This window comes from Paramormyrops kingsleyae, chromosome 6, assembly GCF_048594095.1.
Source record: "Paramormyrops kingsleyae isolate MSU_618 chromosome 6, PKINGS_0.4, whole genome shotgun sequence".
In the NCBI taxonomy this organism is placed as follows: domain Eukaryota; kingdom Metazoa; phylum Chordata; class Actinopteri; order Osteoglossiformes; family Mormyridae; genus Paramormyrops; species Paramormyrops kingsleyae.
The window spans coordinates 9,809,136-9,828,422 of record NC_132802.1 but is presented as its reverse complement, the minus strand read 5'-3'; the positions used below and the strand labels follow the sequence as shown (position 1 = coordinate 9,828,422).

The 19,287-nt window shown below is 42.3% G+C and overlaps 3 protein-coding genes across 3 annotated transcripts; 2 read left to right on the top strand and 1 right to left on the bottom strand.

Moving 5' to 3' along the window:
* Positions 1-2,473: 2,473 nt before the first annotated feature.
* Positions 2,474-4,782, top strand: LOC111855793 (lysophosphatidic acid receptor 6). Its single transcript, XM_023835182.2, has 2 exons — positions 2,474-2,626; positions 3,266-4,782. Exon 2 carries the CDS (start codon positions 3,387-3,389, stop codon positions 4,335-4,337), a length of 951 nt encoding a protein of 316 aa, XP_023690950.1. The 5' UTR covers positions 2,474-2,626; positions 3,266-3,386; the 3' UTR covers positions 4,338-4,782.
* Positions 4,783-14,872, bottom strand: ints11 (integrator complex subunit 11). Its single transcript, XM_023835181.2, has 17 exons — positions 14,583-14,872; positions 14,382-14,479; positions 14,190-14,263; positions 13,868-14,096; positions 12,792-12,890; positions 11,718-11,752; positions 11,458-11,596; positions 11,135-11,199; positions 10,829-11,018; positions 10,511-10,594; positions 9,552-9,641; positions 8,775-8,937; positions 8,292-8,402; positions 7,792-7,853; positions 7,240-7,382; positions 5,943-6,072; positions 4,783-4,939 (listed from the first exon to the last, which is right to left on the bottom strand). The coding sequence occupies exons 1-17, from the start codon at positions 14,608-14,610 to the stop codon at positions 4,874-4,876; spliced, it is 1,806 nt and encodes a 601-aa protein (XP_023690949.1). The 5' UTR covers positions 14,611-14,872; the 3' UTR covers positions 4,783-4,873.
* A 306-nt stretch (positions 14,873-15,178) lies between these two features.
* cptp (ceramide-1-phosphate transfer protein) lies at positions 15,179-17,155 on the top strand. Its single transcript, XM_023835183.2, has 2 exons — positions 15,179-15,363; positions 15,825-17,155. Exons 1-2 carry the CDS (start codon positions 15,236-15,238, stop codon positions 16,345-16,347), a joined length of 651 nt encoding a protein of 216 aa, XP_023690951.1. The 5' UTR covers positions 15,179-15,235; the 3' UTR covers positions 16,348-17,155.
* The last annotated feature ends 2,132 nt before the right edge of the window (positions 17,156-19,287 follow it).

Sequence of the window (19,287 nt, the reverse complement as noted above, 5' to 3'; positions counted from 1 at the left end):
GACTGGGGGTTACAGCAGTGGGTGGGTCCCCCAGAATGCAGCAATGTGGGGTTAAAGGCTCTGCTGAGCCACAAATTTTCTACATCTTCCTTTTTGGTGTCAATACACTTTATTTCGGAATAATGACAGCAACCTTCAAACACATCAAGACAAAGGGTAATGGCAGCGTGTGGCTCAGTGGGCTAAGCCTGTGTGCTTGTAATCACAAGGTTGCCAGTTCAAACCCTCCCTCAGCATGTCTGAGGAAGAGCAAGGCCCTTAACCCCCAGCTTCCTGTGCACCCCAACAGGTGGCTGCCCTTTGCAGATAGCTTGTTCTGCAAAGAGCAAGTTGATGGAGGTGTAAAAAGAATTTCCCCATGAGGGAATATTATTAAACTTATGCTGATAGCCATTGAGTAAGTTGACGTGATGGCACTAATACATCCATCAATCTTCTACTCCCCTAAGATGGAGCCTGGAGTCTATTCCAGAATAGGGAATGAAGATGGGGTACACCCTGGATGGGATCCAAACCCATGTCAGGACACATGCATGTCCTCACTAACACACACACACACACACACACACACAAACACACGTGTTGGTGTACCTATCTAAATGGGGACCTTCCATTTATTTCTGTGGGAAAACCCAAATCCCAATCATGACAGCCTTAACTCCTATCCAGCCACTCTAACCTTAGTTAAAAATATAAAGTACAGATATTTTATGGTTTCCACTGAAATGAATGTAGCTGATTATGAGAAAGACCTTGGTGTGTATGTTGATGCTTCCATGTCCCACTCTCGCCAGTGTGGGGAAGCAATAAAAAGGCCAATAGGATGTTGGGTTACATCTCTAGGTGTGTGGAGTTTAAGTCAAGGGAGGTGATGCTACAATTATATAATTCCTTTGTAAGACCCCACCTAGAATATTGTGTGCAGGTTTGGTCACCTTACCTTGGAAAGGACATTGCTGCCTTGGAAATGGTTCAACGTAGGGTTACAAGAATGATTCCTAGTCTTAGAGGAATATCTGTGAAGAGATTTTAGTTGAGCTGTATCTGTTCAGCCTCAAGCAAAGGAGACTAAGGGGGGACATGATCCAGGCATATAAGATTCTAACAGTTACTTCTGTATTAGTTCAAATACAAGAATTTGTGGTCATAGGCGGAAATTAGCGGGAGAACATTTTAAACTGGTTTTGAGAAAGTACTTCTTTACACAGCATGCAGTTAAGATATGGAATAGTCTTCCTGTTAGTGTAGTGCAGGGGTCACCAACCTTTTTGAAACTGAGAGCTACTTCACGGGTACTGAGCCATACGAAGTTTAGGTCCTTCATGTGTAATAAACACCTTTTAAATGCTTTTTTTGGATATTGTCATTTTCAAATCTATATAAATGCAAATGTGATTAAAGAAGAATAGCAAGAGGACAAAATTAAATTTTAGATGCTGCTCACTGGTGAGTTGTGCTATTTTTAGAACAGGTCTGCGGGCAACTTGGGGGCATCCTGGTGCCCGCGGGCACCATGTTGGTGACCCCTGGTGTAGTGCAAGCTAAAACCTTGGGTTTCTTTAAATCAGAACTAGATAAGATTTGAACAACTCTCCCCTAATGAGCTTGATGGGCCTCCTCTCATTTGTAAATATCTTATGTTGTTAACCATAAGTAACCAAACAAAATAAAAGATTTTTGGCGTTTTTAATTTCTTGATTGCATTCAGGGATTTTTATAAAACTTTCGATTAACCAACTGGGAACCTGAAAAATGTCCCCAAGAGTAAGGAAGTTCAGGTTTTAGTTTCAGGTCTCCAAATGTGATCTATGTAACCAACCCCCCCCCCCCCCCCCCCCCACCACACACACACACACACACACACACACACACACACACACACACACATGTAAATGGGGATAGTCCATTCATTTCTATGGGAAAAACCCTAATCCCAATCACGACACCCTTAACCCCTACCCATCCCTAACCATAACCATAAGTAACCAAACAAAATATGAGATTTTTGGCATCTTTAGTTTTTTGATTACATGTACAGATCTTTGTCAGAACCTGAAAAATAGTCCCCACAACGTCAAAACAACAGGTTTTTGTCAAATTGTGGGAGCATAAATGCAATCCACATACGAACGCACACACAAATAATGCATCTCTTTTGACTGCAGGAGAAAACCCATGCAACAGAACACACAACCTTCTCATGGAGAGAGGAGATGAGATTTAGGGTATTCCTTACTCAATACCCTGTACTTTCTCACTAGTGGATAAGCAGTGCAGAAGACGGAAGGAAAGCCTTTGGGTTAGGCTGTGAGACTTGGGTATGTGGGACCCAGTTTTTAAAATGTGGTGGTGGGTGTTGTTGAGGCACCCGTGTGCTGTATGACGTGTTCTGTAAAATTAACACTCAGACTCTGCTGCAGGTTTCCTGTGGGTTTTGAAAAGATGCACTTTCATTCCGCAGATCTCAGAGAGGCACTTTCCACAGAGGCGGCAAACAGCAAAGTCCCTGTGTAAAAAGTTGATAGGTACCACATTTCTATTCATTTTCTGGGTAAACGGCATTTGTTTTCTTTGGTTCCTGGTATACCGGATTTGATCAAATGACTTGGGTCCCTCTACACACACTGTAAGTATGCTTCATTGTAATTAGCATTCTTTATATGTATTTACCATATTCGGAGTTCAGGTGAAGCAAGTTGAAAAAAACCTTTATTGTCATCTCAGCCATGTGTAGTGCAGAGAAACGAAATACCATTCCTCCTGAAATCACAAAGCGACATTAATGACGGACCAGACATCACAGTGACAGAGTTTTGGAACAATTTACTTAGTGCAATAAAATTCAATTGCAATTATCAATAATATAAGAGAAGGGGAGACAGAGGGAAGACTACTACTTACATTATCTACTAAACATCACATAACAAACATTCCACATTAGATATACAACGAACAGGCGCACAACATGGAGCAGTGTGGTGTTCAGAAGCCTGAGAGTCTGTGGGATTTCATTCGGATTGTTCCTCAAACAGTCTAGGGCTCCAAAAGCTTTGCCTCTAAAAGTATCAACCTTCATTTCATCACCTTACCTGTCTGCACTTACTCAAGACACAACCACTGCTCACTAGCAGCTAAAAGTCAGTTTGAAAACATTCATGTGAAATTAAAAACTGATTTTAAATGATATTTTGACCATATTTTAAAGGTAAACAACTGTACATCAGGCTCTGTATATAACTGTGTGATGTTTTGCCCTTTATTTTAGGGTTGCCAGCATGTGCTGATCTTGCAGGAAGGTTAAATCAAATATCTAATACAAGAAGTCTGGTTTTGAAGAGTGACGTCTTCCTTCATCGGACAGCAAGGATGCACCACTGAAACCGAAGATGAACAGCTCCGAAAGCAGCTGCGCCCAAACGGCGGACTTTCAGTTCGTCCTCTTCCCGGTGGTGTACAGCTTCGTGGTGGTGTTTGGACTCCTGGGTAATGTGTTCGCCCTCTACATGTTCATGTGCAAGATCACGCCACGCACCTCGACCAGCGTGTATATCATCAACCTGGCGCTGGCAGACACGGCTTTTCTGTGCACGCTCCCTTTCCGCATCCATTACCACTTAAACCACAATGACTGGATTTTCGGGGACCAGGCGTGCCAGATCACGGGCACTCTGTTCTTCGTCAACATCTACGTCAGCATCGCCTTCCTCAGCTGCATCGCCATCGACCGCTATGTGGCCACAGTGCACCCCCATGCCTACCTGCGACTTCAGCGCAGCCCCTGTACGCAGCTCGTCAGCATGTCGGTGTGGACCGTCGCCGTGGTCGCCGTCGCCATCTTCATCATAGTCGGCCCTCTGGAGAGCAACCCCACCAGTGACCGGCGGAGCTGCTTCGAGAACTTCTCAGAGAACGAGTGGGAAAAGCGCCTGGCGGCCTACAGCGCCTGCAGCCTGCTGTTTGGCTCACTGATACCTTTCGTCATCATCATGGTGTGTTACCCCCTGGTGGCTCGTCGCATCGCACGCATCAAGACTGGCACCAGCCGCCGGGCGCTGCGTGTCATCTACGCCATCCTGGGCATCACGGTGCTCTGCTTTCTGCCGTACCACATTGTGTGCCTGCTGCACCTGCTCATGCGCTGTGGCGTGATCAAGCACTGCTCGTACGCCTCCGCTATTTACCGCGCGCGCCGTGTCACCATAGCGCTCGTCAGCATCAACAGCTGCCTGGACCCCGTTATCTATTACTTCTCCACCAGCTTCTGCAAGCTGAACAGGCCCACATGGCTGTCACTGGGTAGGCACCATAGGGTCTACAACATCAGCAGCAAAATGTGAATCTAATCTACATCTCGGGAGCTCAAGCCTGTGAGGCCTCCATGTTCAGCATGGACAGACCCTCCATGTGGTCACCAGCAGTGACAAGAGGCCGAAATAACCTGTGTGCCGGTAATCAGGTCATCGGTTCAAACCCAGCCTCAGCACGTCTGTGGGTCCTTGAGCGAGGCCCTTAACCCCCAGCTCCCTGGGGGCCGCTATGGGTGGCTGCCCTTCACGGACAGCTTGCTCTACAAAGAGCAAGTTGAGGGAGGCGTAAAGAATTTCCCCAAGGAGGTCAATAAAGTATCTTTTATTATTAAATAATAGTTTGTTGGGCTCTCTATTTTTCACAGGACAGAACCCTATCTATGTAATTAGCATTCTATGGATAAACACCTTTTAATAGACAAAGTGCTTGATAATACAAAATATAGAAAGCAAAAAATATAATAAATCACCAATGTTACTGTGATTTAACATTTTATTGCAAAAGTTTTATTCAAACCAGTCCTGCACAAACAGAGAGGTACAATGTCATCCTCGTCACAGAGAATTCAGCACAATCCAGATGGAAGTCCTTTCCGGAGCAACGATGATAGGAAGCTGCCCAATTCCTCATCCTAAAAGAGAAAACCATCTCTAAATATTATAACAGACCACCCTGTTACATTCTGAAAACCAAGCAACACACACACACACACACAGCCAAAAAGAATTTCCTATATATCCAGAATGCAAATGACCCCACACTGAATAGCAAGGCTGCATTATCTATTTGTAGATTACTTATTAATCTTAATATTGCTTTTCTTGTGCGCCTTGCAACTGTTAGACGTTTTTCATACTTTTACACATTTCAACCCTTAAATTCACAGAATGGACAGAGTAGTCATTTTAATACTGACTCCAAACCACTGTCGCAGGTACAGCCATGCAAGAAATCAACATAACTGAGGCAAATTTATCTTATCAGATGACTGTGGTTCTTTACAGTTTAGAGCTACTAGTGAGCTTTGTGGTTTCTATTTCCTGTAAGTCAACAGTCTACCTGCTCATTCGTTATATAAACTGGTAGACGTAAGGTGGTTCATATTGTTTTGTCGCCTCCGTTTTCATGGCTAATGCCACACTTAACATGTCTGCCACACTGTCATAGTGATTTTACATTTTCCAGAAAAACAAGACAACGCTGAGGTTTGACCTTGAGATGACAAAGCGGCGGAGGAGTGCATGCAACTAGGACATGATCATGGGGGTGGGAACAATGTGACCTGTACTGGGGGGTACTGTTCCAGACCACCTACGATGTATTTATTTAAAAGAATTTCCAACCACACTTTAAGCCTAAACTGGCTGTTGAAGTGTTCGGAAAAAAAAAACTGCAGAAGTCACAGAACTACAGCATCCAAAGCATTCTTTATATGATTATATACACCAACTTCAAACATTTTTTTCTACATTTTGTGAAGAAAATGGCTCTCAATGTGACAGTTGCCTGAGATGGATATGCGTTTGTTTTCCAAGATAGATCAGAAATTATCCACCGTTTCATCCATGCAAAAGTGAGGTTGGCACTTCCCTGTGACTGAGAGGTCACTGTTGGATGTGCTGTTAGGGTCTTACCTGGTAGCTCCAGGAAAGCAGAACAACCTTGGTATTGGGGTCTTCAGCAGAGGATGACACCTTGAGAACAATGGATTCCACCATAACTGTGCCGTCAGGAAGGTGCTGGATTGTGTAGCCTTTCAGCACGCTGCCACAAGAGAGAGCAAGTAGGGGAGATTTTATTCATCCTTGTGGAGAAGCTGGTTAGTTTTCAGATATCCCATACTGGTATCCATGACAGATACAGAGATACATGTGAGAAATATTGCGATTAGCCGGAGTGCAGTGCCCTTTGTGAATTTAGAATTAAGGGCCTTGCTCAAATTGCCAGTGGTGGTACTTCTGGCTGGCTATGGGTTTCAAACTCACAACCTTGTGACCACAAGTACAGATTCCTAACCCACTGAGCTACACAACAGCCCTAAAACAGTGCTACCCACTGAACCACTATGCTAGGCAAGATCTGAGCAAAACTGTGATCCACTATAATGCTGCAAAGAAACTTCTGTGATTTCACCAATATATAGTATATTTGTACATAACTAAAAAATGGTATAAATACAGTGGTACCTCGTTAAACGTCCGCTTTGGAATAAGTCCAACTTGGTATACATCCTGTTTGGACGCGAAGAATTTTGCTTGGTATACGACCTTTGTTTGGAATATGACTCACGTGCTAGAACTTGTATGGGTCAAAATGAGTCTCGACACAGCACGCTACCCTTGTTTACCTCTCGAGACAAAGCCACGACTGCCCACGAGCGTCAGTACGCCAGTTGCTACCATTTAGTGAACAACCCACGCTATAACTCTCTTTTAATTTATTTCATCTAATTGCTTTTGTACTTATGTATTTTAGTATTAAGCAGTGTTTAAATAACTTTATACAAACCCATCAATGTATAATATGCCAATAACAATAGGATTCTTTTTCATGGGAACGGATTAATCATTTCCCCTTTATTTCTTATGGGAAAAATTGAGTTTGGTATATGTTCTGTTTGGTATAAGTCCAAGGATCTGGAACGGATTAAGGACGTATACCGAGATACCACAGTACCTCACTAGTGTCACCCACCAGCCAGGGCAGCATGACTGTGTTAGGTTTTATTCTAGCTGAATAACATAGGATAATAAGACACAGTCAACTCAAATTTAATCTCATATGACACCTAAAAAACTGGATTAACAAAGGAGTCAGACTGTTTGGGGCTATGAATTCTTCTGAGATAAACATTACGAATTTCATGTTACGTGACCATGGAAAGACCAAAATGGTAACGGCAGGAAACACTGCCACCTCCGTAATCATCACCTCTTGAGGTGGCTGTAGACCCTGTTGAGAGTGTCGGCGTCGCTGTAGGGGTCCTGCAGCTGCACGCGGCAGGTAAACCGCAGCTGGTGCTCGTTGAGGCCCAGCTCTTTGAGGGCCTGCTCTGGCGAGACCAGGCGGAGACTCTGTATCCCGACAGATAGATCAGGAATCAGGGTTTATGACAGGGGAACAAGAAATATTTTTATTTAAATCTAAGGGAACAACAGACAACTCATAGCTCAAGATTTTTAAAGTCTAAGTAATATTAGATGTAAAATTAAAACAATTCAGTCTATATAAAATAAATGTGGTAAGAGTTAGAGACAAAGAATTGGGGGGTGGGGGGGGGGGGAATCGTATGAGTCACTTAAATCACTAGCTGTTAAATTGGAAGGCAGGGTAGCTAAAGGCACAGAGCTTGATGCCACACCATACTAGGCCCCAAAAATACTCTGTGGCAGAGAATTGGGTACTGAGTGTGCGTACCAGCTGGTACCACACCGAGACAAGCAGGGGACAGAGAATGAAAGCTTGTGTAACTTGCGTGCTCACATTGTCCTTCATGATGAGTGTGCCGTGCATCGTCCGCGGCTTCTTGGAGTCAGGCAGAGGACCTTCGATGAACCGCGCAGGGAAGAGCCCACGAACGCACCGCAGAGTCATTAGACAAAGACCATAAACAGCAGCCGTTAGCTACAAAGTCTTATAATCAAACGTCAATGACATACATTTAACTTGAGAGTAGAGAATCAGCCAAAGACCCGAGATAAAACGGGTCATGGAACATATATAGCCATGTGGTTACAAAACTGCAGACGAAATGATACAGGGCACGGACTTTCTGGTTAGAAAAGTTCCAAAAACAGAAAAGCATGTTGTGGTACTAAATTATTCATATAAAAAACCCCATGGCAGGAGTTAATCATGAACAGCAATGGAAAAAACTCGTGTGTGACAAACATCTACCATGTGGTTCAAATGTCATCTTACATACTAATACACTTGAAATCTCTTCAAGCGTTATACTGCCCTCTGCTGGAAGCAGAACATACCTCCAAGGGCAGCCTCCCTCTTGAGAAGGTTGAGAGAAATGTCCACCGGCACACTGGGGTTTGTTGCTATAGTAGCAGTCTCCCCATTGGCTGGCATAAAACAACTTACGCCTGTGGTGAAGGACAATTTTAGTATTCATGCAAAAACAAAGAACCATAATAGAACACAATGATTAACAGATGCTGTTGTGTCGTAAAGAAAACAGAGACAGAAATTAACCATAGAAATTACTGTTTTAAGCAAACACACGTAACTCGTCTCACAGAAGTATCAGGGTATTTGTCCAAAATACACAGAGGTGATTTTCACCCTGAACCAGGTAACTGCCTGTTTTTTCTGATAACTGATAAGTAACATTATAAACCATATTACAGAGAAATGTGTTATTTTTGGATCTACTCTCTACATGTCATTAGCACGTGTCAGCGGGCTATATGTTATGATCAGCTTGACTGTTAAAACAGGTCTGAGCTCCTACTCACTGAATTCCTGCTCAATCTTGTCCTTGAGGAACTCCATCTTCTTGGCCTCGCCGTGCACCAGCAGCACGCTGCGAGGCTCGGCCATGCGAATCAGCTGCATGATGCCCTTGGCGTCGGCGTGGGCGCTGAAGGACATGTACTCCACCTGCAGCTTCACCTCCAGCTGACATGGGACACATGGAGATGATCAGTGAAACCTAGCTTAAAGGCCCAAGGTCACCTGAACTTGTGGTTTGAGGTGAGAGCTCATTGAACATATCACATTTGTTTGTAATATTGTGTTTATGCAATCATGAACACTTCCAGACATTTCAAACTTAATATCAATGGTTCTAAATTTTGAAAAAAATGCAAATGTACATAAATAAAATTAAAACTGCTGATTATTGACAATGGTCAAACTGCATTTGAAATTATCACTATTGCTGATTCTCATTTCAATACCCATAGTTCAGTAGGATCATTAGTGAAATTAGCAGGAATGATTTTTATTTTTTCTAATGGGGGCCATAATTAATGCAGGAGGAGGCAAGCTTATCATTAGCCAATGATATGTTTTGAATGGGGGAGTGACATAGGAGAGGTACTCCAGGAGCCAATCAGCTTTCAGCTGGGGCCAGTGCTATTGTGGCACCACCCCTGTATATGCTGCTGGAAATTATGATAAAGGTGGAGGGAACCATTATGACAGACACATGCACAGCCAAGTGCAAAAGCACGGGAGAACAGCAGCAGACCAGGGGAGCCAAACCCAAATATGCCCCCTCCCCATTTTACCGTCGTTCTTCCCTCCATCTCCAGCTTCTTTTGGCCACTCAGGACCTTATGTCCCACTGTTCCCTGCACACAGTAGCCCGGCATGATCACCTAACGAGAAAGAACGAGTTACTGCAGGGTACATATCATGAGGATTCCTTCCCAGCTAAAGTGTGCTTTAAAAATAAATGAACAAACCAGGCTAACAACTTTATTTAAGCTTGCAAGGTTTGCGGATATCAGCTGCAGAGGGTCACTTCACACTGGGTCAAACATTAAGAACTCTGGTGATTCTGGAAGGACTGCAGGAGCACAATTCCCTATTATAACTCACTCAAAACAGAGCAAAAGGAATCAGAAAACTTTAATCCTGCTGGAAATTGCTTGTTAGAACTGCTCAAAGACAGGAAAAGGTACAAAAGGCAGGATACAAAAATAAAATAAACAGCATAAAATATACACCCAAGTAAAATGGATTTAAATAAAAATGAAGATGAGTCAAGCCAAGAGTATCCATATATTGCACATAACATTATATTGGCCATAATGTGTAGATAAGTAATATTGCACATTGGTTATTACACATAACAATATTGTACTGCACATAATGTGTACTTTTATCCATTATAGTATTATAATATATCGCACATACTTTAAGTCACTGCAAATTGAAAGACATGAGGGAAAGGGAGGACAGCTTATGTCTGGGTGACGATTTACGAGAGGAGGACTTATAGAGTCTGATAGCCGTGGGGAGAAAAGACTTTCTGTGGCGTTCAGCCGAACACAGGTAAAAGGTACGTCTCTGTTCAGGAAAGCAGCATTTTTAGAACTAAACTGCTATAAAGAACTGGCAACTTAAAACCTGTGATGAAACATTCAAGAGACCTAATAGAAGAGAATAGAATAGGTGTGATATGTACAAGCTGGTAGGAGGGGGACCGTTCCACTCCAAGCCAATAAGAGACTCGGACACTTACCATGTTCTTCTCATTGCCAGCCCACTTCTTGAATATCTGGAGGGACTGTCCAGCATGCAGCATCCCAGGGGTGGCAAAAACCACCTGAAGAAGGGGGGAGGGGGTCGGGCCACCATTACTTAAAACCCCAGCAGTACTTGTTCTATGTTCTAACATCCCTTATGACTTTAAAGCACATACAATATACATTTAATATTATGCAGTATTACTTAGTACGTACCAAGCAGAATTTCTAATAAATAACTTTGCTGAATTAACCGCATAATATTACAACAATTTTAACTATGTTTAAAAAGAAAATGAGAGGTGCAAACTCACCATTGGCCCAGGATTGTCAGCATACGACCGGTCAAAGGCTTTGATGTGCTTGAACTCAAACATGTTCCTCTGCACAAAAGTTTTGCGGATTTTCTGGTTGGTCCATGTGATAAAAAGCTTGTAATAGTGGTTGGCTTTTTCTGTGAGACCAGTAGAGAAGTAGATGGGGGCTTTAAGATTCATCCTCTCCCTGCGAGGCGGCAAGGAGAGCAATCAATAGAAAATCTGCGCATGACACTAGAAGTAACATGATGGCAAACAAAAAAAAAAGTAAATAACATAAAAGCCCATTCTTTCTTTACGCACCAGAATGTCTCAAGCAAAATACAAAGTTCCTGAGCTCTTCCCAGGGCAAAGACAGGAATAAGGACCTGAAAATGGGAACAGATCCTCAAATCACTGAGTGGCCACAAATAACACTGTTTCACTGCCATACTGGATACAGTATCACACTCACCCAAACTGATTCACATTAGGAAAAATAACAAGCATTTACATACGAAAAGACCCAATGTGCTAATATGCACCAGATGATTCACAAATGAAAAAGGCAGAATAGATTACCTTAAAACCTCAAATACTGTGTCCACAACTTTGACCTGCTCTAGAATTACATGAATGACTCTTACCTTTCCCCCCCGCTCCACAGTCTCATGCACCTTCTTCAGGAAGTCTCGCTCTCGACAGCGCTTTGAGTCCCGGATGGTGGTTGCGTAGGTGGACTCCGATATTAGGACATCGGGACGACACTTGTCAATCCAAGCTGCCCTGTAAATAAGGGGGGATGCTTAGCATAAATGTGGGATGTGGCTTAACAAAGGAGACTTATTTGCATTTCAAATAATCATGTGACTATATTTGTATCCGACAATTAAAAACAGTGACTTACCCTAAATGTCTGTCTGGTGTCATATTATAATCACCCTAAATGAACAATCAAAAATAAGTACATAAGCTTACAGCTTAACAGCTCAATAATTTAAATTAAGCAATGAGAAAATATATCCCTAAATGAGTTGGGTTTAAAAATACCATGATAATTATTTATTTGTTAATCTAGAATGAAAATGGTCATCTTCTTCACACACTGCCTCAGAAAAGCAAGCAGCATCGAGAGTCTACTGCCGCTTTTCTCCCTCCTCCCCACTGGAAAACAACTTTCCATTCGCAGACGCATTTCTAGATTTAGAGAAAGTTTCTAACCCAATACAGTAAGAGCATTAAACACCCAATAATAATAATCCTTCCTCACACTGTCACTGTTACATCATGCTGTATGATTGCTGTATCTGTCCATACCGTTGTCATTACTTTTACGTTATTCATATTGCATTATCATAACATCCCAAATGATGCTGCATTGTTATTTATATCTATCTGTCTATCCAACGGTCTGTTCATTTTTGTATTTATTTATGTACATCTTCATTGCTGCTATATCTTGTATACTTGTATTTATTAGCACTTAAGTGTCAGGCTGTGAGGAGACACACAAGAAAGACTTTCACTGTAGTCTTTTTAGAACATCCTGTACTTAATAACAAACAACAACAAATTCATTTTTGTATAGCGCGTTAACACAACATTACATTGTCACAAAGCGTTTTACAACATCCCCACCCAAAGCCCCCAGTGAGTAAGCCATAGGCGACAGTGGCAAGGAAATACTCCCTAGAAGGAAGAAACCTTGGAGGGGACCAGACTCAAATGGGGAGCCCATCCTGCAGGGGCCGGCAGGGAGAGTACATATGACAATAAACCTTGACTCTTAATAGCTAGCTGCTTATTGCCACCATATCATCCCCTTTGATCTCAAGGAGCACAGCATTCAAGTGATTGTCTACATACATACATTTGTTACTGATGCACAAATACAGTGACTTTCAAACTGTGCAGTTCCGATCAAAAGGAACAGACGCATAAATCAAGATCTAATGATGGAACGTTACTCCCACATACTTACAGTGTAGACCACAGATTCTTCTCCAACTTTGATCTGTACCATGGCAGCTCCTAGCACATGGCCTGCATAGTATGCCTTGATTTCCAACTCATCATCCACCTGAACAATGATTAAAAGCATTAACATGGACATATATGTGAATTACCTAATTGCTAAAATCATTTTTTCCTTACCAGGTGAAACATTTCAATAATTAGACATAAACTACAACTTTCGTCTCTGTAATATTGAAGACTGACAACAGCGATTAGAAGAGTTATTTCACAAAATCAGGAGTGGGTGGGTTTAACCCTGGACTGCAAGTCATTTCCTGGTTTAAGCCAATGTGATCCTCACCAGAAAGAACCCAAGAACCCTACACTGCCTCATCTTATGCTGACTGAGGTGACAGCCCACTGAAGAAAATCAGTCAGAGGGATTGGCTCATTTATTCTTCACAGGTCATGCTCAGCTAGCATCTCTGCAAGCATGTACAGTGCCAGTCAAAAGTTTGGACATGCCAAACCACCTACAAAGGAGAGTAATTGTGCCATGTAATCGTCACATGACCTGGCCACTTCAGCTAAACACAGCAGAAATGGTTTTGGAGGAGTTTGAAAAGAGTGAAGGAAAAGTAGCCAATGAGTGCTCAGCATAAATGTGGGACCACCTTCAGGACAGCTGGAAAAGCATCTCAGGAGGCCACCTCATGGAACTGGTGTAGAGGGGACAGTAGGGTCAGACAGTCGCTGGAACTATTAGGGATAAGGGCCTTGCTCAAGGGCACAATGGTGGCATCATTCTGTTGACCCTAGGATTTGGATAGGCAACCTTCCGAGTCCCAACCCACAGAGCTGCCCCCTCCCCCTGCAGCAAATTATTTTTAAGATACTTTTTCAGTCAATGCACAATTCCACATATGTTATTTTAGAGTTTTGATGCCTTTATAATTATTCTACAAAGCAGAGAATGGTACAAATAAACCTTTCTATAGGTAGGTGTGTCCAAACTTTTGACTGATACTGTACATGTGTAGATTCTATTTCTTAACGTTTTCTCCTGTAAGACACTAGCACACCACTGGGAGACAACTGTACCTGCACTGTCTGATGGAGGTTCAGAGGCACCACCTTTTTCATGCAATCTTTGATCATCTGTGATGTGAAAAAGTTAGTTTCTCCTTTTTTGTCAACAGTGATTTTCCTGAAATCCTCCAGTAAGATGGGGCATATGGCTTTGGTTGGGTGAGTCATATATATTGGTCCATCATAGCCCACCATCTCACTCATATAGGGCAGTGCTCCACAATGATCCAGATGAAAATGGCTAAGGGCAAGGAAAACGTGTTAACTTTTTTTTTTTTTTTAAATAGAACCATAGAAACTTCCATTCCATTTTGATTACGGGAAAACTGCAAACCTTATGATGACACAGTCCAAGAATTCGGTTAGACGTCCGTTTTGGGTGATGTACGAAAAGTCAGGGAAACGCCGCTATATTGAATGGATACACACAATAATTTAATCGAAATCTATTTCAGAATTATGGTAAGAATTAACATGTCATGGGCTTTAAATGTTCCACAAATCTCCCTTGACGTTTTACACTCACGTCATCGTTGTATCCCATGTGCATTCCACAATCCAGCATAATATTTTTACCACCGATCGAAACCAGGATGCAACTCCGGCCAACATCTTGACCAGCACCTGCATGAACACGGCCAAAACGTCATCGTGGCTTTTAGTCTTCCCACGGGAAACAACGAAACAATAAAAAGATACTAAAAACTGAAAATGGCTTGACTCTTACCTAATGGTGTTACTTTAATCTCAGGCATAGTGAAAACTACTGAGATGCGAGAGTCCCGATTAAATTAAGATGCAAAATTCAGCTTTAGCTTTCAATTTTCAAACAATACAGTGCTATCTGGGAGAAGGTTTAAGTAAATAATTTCCATTAATTATCAATTTGAAATATTTTACAACAATCACATTTTTAAAAGGTTTCTAACAGACTTTCGAAATTAAAAACTACGGTTTTTATTAACGCTGAAAGCAGCCATCTTTGATATTTTTTTTATCACTGACCCTAGAAGTTCAAATCACATGATCACGTGAATTATTTCTATTGGCCAGCTACTGGGGTCAAGTAAAAAAACGCATTGAATAACCGTAATAAATGTAAAATTGAAACAATAATGTTTGCGTGAGAACTGTGACTGTAACCGCAGCCTTCTTAAATAAAGACACGCCATTCCCTAATGAAATATAATATAACTAAATATAGTTAATAGATTATCATACTTGGATTATACTGTTAGTTGATTAGCCACCATAAAGTAATTTGCAAATATAGTAAAATAGAACAGCTTTTTAGTAGTTAGCTTTACAAGAAGCAATACGGTAAGTACTTGATAAGCCGGTCTTGATCAACTGTGCCTGCTTTCCTTTTTCCGGGTAAGCATGGCTGATTCGGTGGAAGAAAAGAAATTTTGTCTAACAGAAGTACTTGACGTTTTTAAGTCATGTCTCACAGAAAACAAGGAGGTTCTTGTCGATCAGTATGTAGCAGGATGGAGAGGACTTGTGAAGTAAGTCATTCTGCCACACCCAAAATGTCTCTTTGACTGAGTCAATGCAATATCTTATATTTCATATACTTTTACCTTACTATAACAGATCTAATAGTTGTTGCTGTTTTATTAATCGCTAATATCAGTTTATACTATTTTGTTTGTTCTTACTGTTGTGAAAACAGTGCTTTTGCCGAATCATCCTGTATGTCCTAGACTCAGGATATCGGATACAGAACTTAAGCAAATGAATATTTTATGATACGTCTAGTATTTTTACGACTGTCTAATTCTGTCCCTCGTTTGGTGCTATCTGTTAAGGGCATTATCAGGCAATAGCAATGCTGGCTCAACTATTTTATTGAGGGTTAAAAAAACAGGGAGGCGTTTGTATCGAGTGCTTGGTGGAGAAAGGTTTTTGTGTTGAATGGTGTCAGTACCATGTCATCTTGTAAAAATTTAATTCTCATTATTTTAAGGTTCATGAACAGTCTAGGAAGCATCTTCTCCTTCATCTCTAAAGATGCAGTCAGTAAAATCCAGATCATGATCAACCACCGTAACGGCAACAATGGGGCGGAGTATGTCACCATCCAGTCCATGGTAAAGTATGAGCTTGACAATAAACTGGTGGACCTCACCAAGTCGGGCAATTTTCCAGAATCTGGCTGCCGCACAATTCTAAGGCTGCACCGAGCCCTGAGGTGGCTGGAGCTTTTCCTCGAGCGGCTGCGGACGAGCACCGAAGATGGCAAGACTTCTGTGATGTGTGCAGATGCTTACAATGAGTCTCTGGCTCACCACCATTCCTGGCTCATCCGTGCAGCTGCTGGTATGGCTTTCTGTACCCTCCCTGGGCGTTCTACTTTTTTTGAGGTGATGAACGTGGGGCCCCCGGAGCAGGTTGTTGCCATGCTGGGGGATGCCCTGCCCCTCATCTCAGAAGTATATCAGATCACTGAGGACTTGTATACCGAATACAATCTACTGAACCTGCCCTAGCAGGGAGATGACATCGCCCTGACTTTTAATTGGTGCAGATTCATATTTGATCTCAGGCCAAGAACGTAATACTACAGGTTTTTATTTTTTTGGGTGGGGTATGGGAGCGGCAAGTACTGTAGCACAGACTTTCTGCAAAGTCTAAAGTCTGTACAAGATCAGATTGTTGCTCTGTTGGAGGGTTAATTAACCCTTTGGTGTTTACTTGGCCAGAATCCTTTGAAAACTTCTATAACACAGATGTTGTAACCTTACGAACAACAAACTAGGATGTACTGCTTTTCAAATCCCCTCCCTCCTTTTCCTGTTTGCATTTTGCTCTGTGGGTGTAGCAGAATATTAATGCATTTTTATATGCGAACAAATAATTTGACTATATAGGGGTTGCAAGGGAGTAGATGTCATTGTTGTATGTTTTCTGTTCCTCATCTTCTTGCTTTGTCCAGTTTCTTCCGTTGACCCAAAGACATGATATTCAGCCGAATTGTGAGTGTAAATTGTCTTTACTACGTAGTTATGATAATGATGTCATTTTATGTGCCCTGTGATGGACTGGTGTTATGTCCAAGATGTAGAAACACTGCTTAACACTATATGCTTACTGTATATTAAAAATATTAAAAATACATATGTGCGTCTGTCCAAGTGGGATAATGGTAATTTATGAAAAAAGCTTAATTTATTAATTTTATTTTGGTATATTTCATTTTTTTTTAGTTGGTGCCATGTACTAAAATTAGAGTATATATTCATTGTATGGCTCACATGTATAACCTGTTAAAATAATAAAAAAATAATACTAGAACTATCCAGGTGTCAGATTACTTTTATTCATCGTTTGGAATAATTATTCAAATGTAAGACAATGTTCCTTCTGCTTCTGAAGTATTGTATTTTCATTTAAACGTTTAGTGCCTCGGGGACTTGGTGCTCCATTCAACAAATTAGTTTGACATGCAGGTGTAGGCTTGTTGGTACCTGGTGTTTACAGATCCTATGCTAGCCTTTCTCATCCCCCAAATAGCCACCTGCTGGAAAGCTGAATTTTATATTTTTTCATAGCTGACATTTATAAAGAGATGCAAGTGCCTTGTCAAGATCAAAGCGAGACAGTTAACCTGGTCCGGAGTAGATTTTTTTGATTTCCCTAAGTTACCTTGGTAGCTCAGTGGGGATTCATTCAGTTGATGGAACGGAACTCCCACTAAAATGAGCCAGACTTGTCGAACTAAGTCAGACTTTTCCTTAATCCTGCTTTGTAGAACACCCCCCTGCTTTATGTAATACCCCCGGTATTATTGTTGAAAGAATGTCATCAAATGTAATGAAAATGATCAAATATGCCATAACAAAAATAAACTAAATGCCGAACTTTGCAAAACATCTGCGTTTCACATACGCTCCTCTAAACAGTCCCAGATTTTTTTTTTTTATCAATCTGAACATATCTTTTATTTACAGCGGTTGGCTCAGGTATAAAGCACACAATTTGTTCGTCTCCATACCAGCTTATGTCTTCCGTTGGGCTGGGCCAGAAGAATTTATTAATTCCATTCATGTGCATACACTTGACTTTGATGTCGTGCTCCTCCACTTAGACAATGATGCCAGGATAAAGATCTGCATTGTAAATTACCACACACCACTGGCCAGTGTGGTCTTCACTGATTACTTCTGGCCGGAGTAAAGAAGGAGCAGACATTTCAGTGGGGTGGGCTTCTTGATGGCTTTCACTTATTGGTGGTCACAGTGACCTAGCCTGCCCTGAGCTGTACTCCACGCCTTGCTTGCCTTTCTCGCCATCTTTTTCTTTCAAGCAGTTTCTGTGCCTCTGATCTCCTTTTAGTTTTCTCTTATTTCCTTTCTTAATGTCTCTCTTGTATGTCTTGCTTTTTTTGCCAGGTAAGACGTTCTGCGTTCCATATCTTCATCTCTACGTCACCTGTACAGTCTCTGACTCTCAGCTGCACTCTTTCTGGCCATAGCTAATAACAACAGTAACATTGTTACATTGTTAGGCAAGGAGTAGCCGTGGCACAGGCAAAGACCATCCTGAGACATCGGGACATAGTGGGCCAAGTCCAAATTGGCACAGGGGGCCTAGGACTGGGAACAACAACACCCACATGGCAGAAGTCTATACCAGTAGAACGCCGGCGCCTGGTGATAGAGGAGGTGCGACACCAGGAGGAAGTGGGCAGGTGTGCTAGGGTCGTGTCCCAAGCCAAGCAAGGCCGCTGGATGAAGTGGGATGGCGTGGAGAGGAGAAAGATAACCTGGAGCGAGCTGTGGAACATGGAGTCTAATATGTTGAGCTTTACCATCAGAGCCACATATGATGTCCTGCCTTCTCCAACAAACTTAAATCTTTGGTTTGGAGAGGATCTGGCCTGTCTCCAGTGTGCTGCCCCTAAAACACATCATGGTGGGTTGTAAGATGAGCCTTACCCAAGGCAGATACACCTGGCGCCACAACCAAGTGCTGAGGTGCTTGGCAGCTGCACTAGAGGTCAAGAGGGCGGCCACCAATGCTATGCCTGTGTAAATCGGAACTGCCTTTTGGCTACAGACATCTTTCGTCCGGGAGGGGGAGAAACAGCAGGCCAAAAGAGCATCTCCAGACTCAGTTCCGCTGAATGCAGCCCGAGATTGGGAAATGCAGGTGGACCTAAATCAGAGGCTCACTTTCCTGCCTGAAATCGCAGCAACTAACCTGCGGCCAGACCTGGTCCTTTGGTCCAAATCCTGTCGACGTGTCTTCATTGTGGAGCTGACAGTCCCATGGGAGGAAGCAATCGATGAGGCATTCAAAAGGAAAAATATGCGATATGCAAACCTGGCAGCTGAAGCAGAGGACCGGGGTTGGAAAGTATTTGTGCGGCCAGTGAGGGTGGGTTGCAGGGGCTTTGTAGCTAGTTCCACTACAAGGCTACTGAAGGA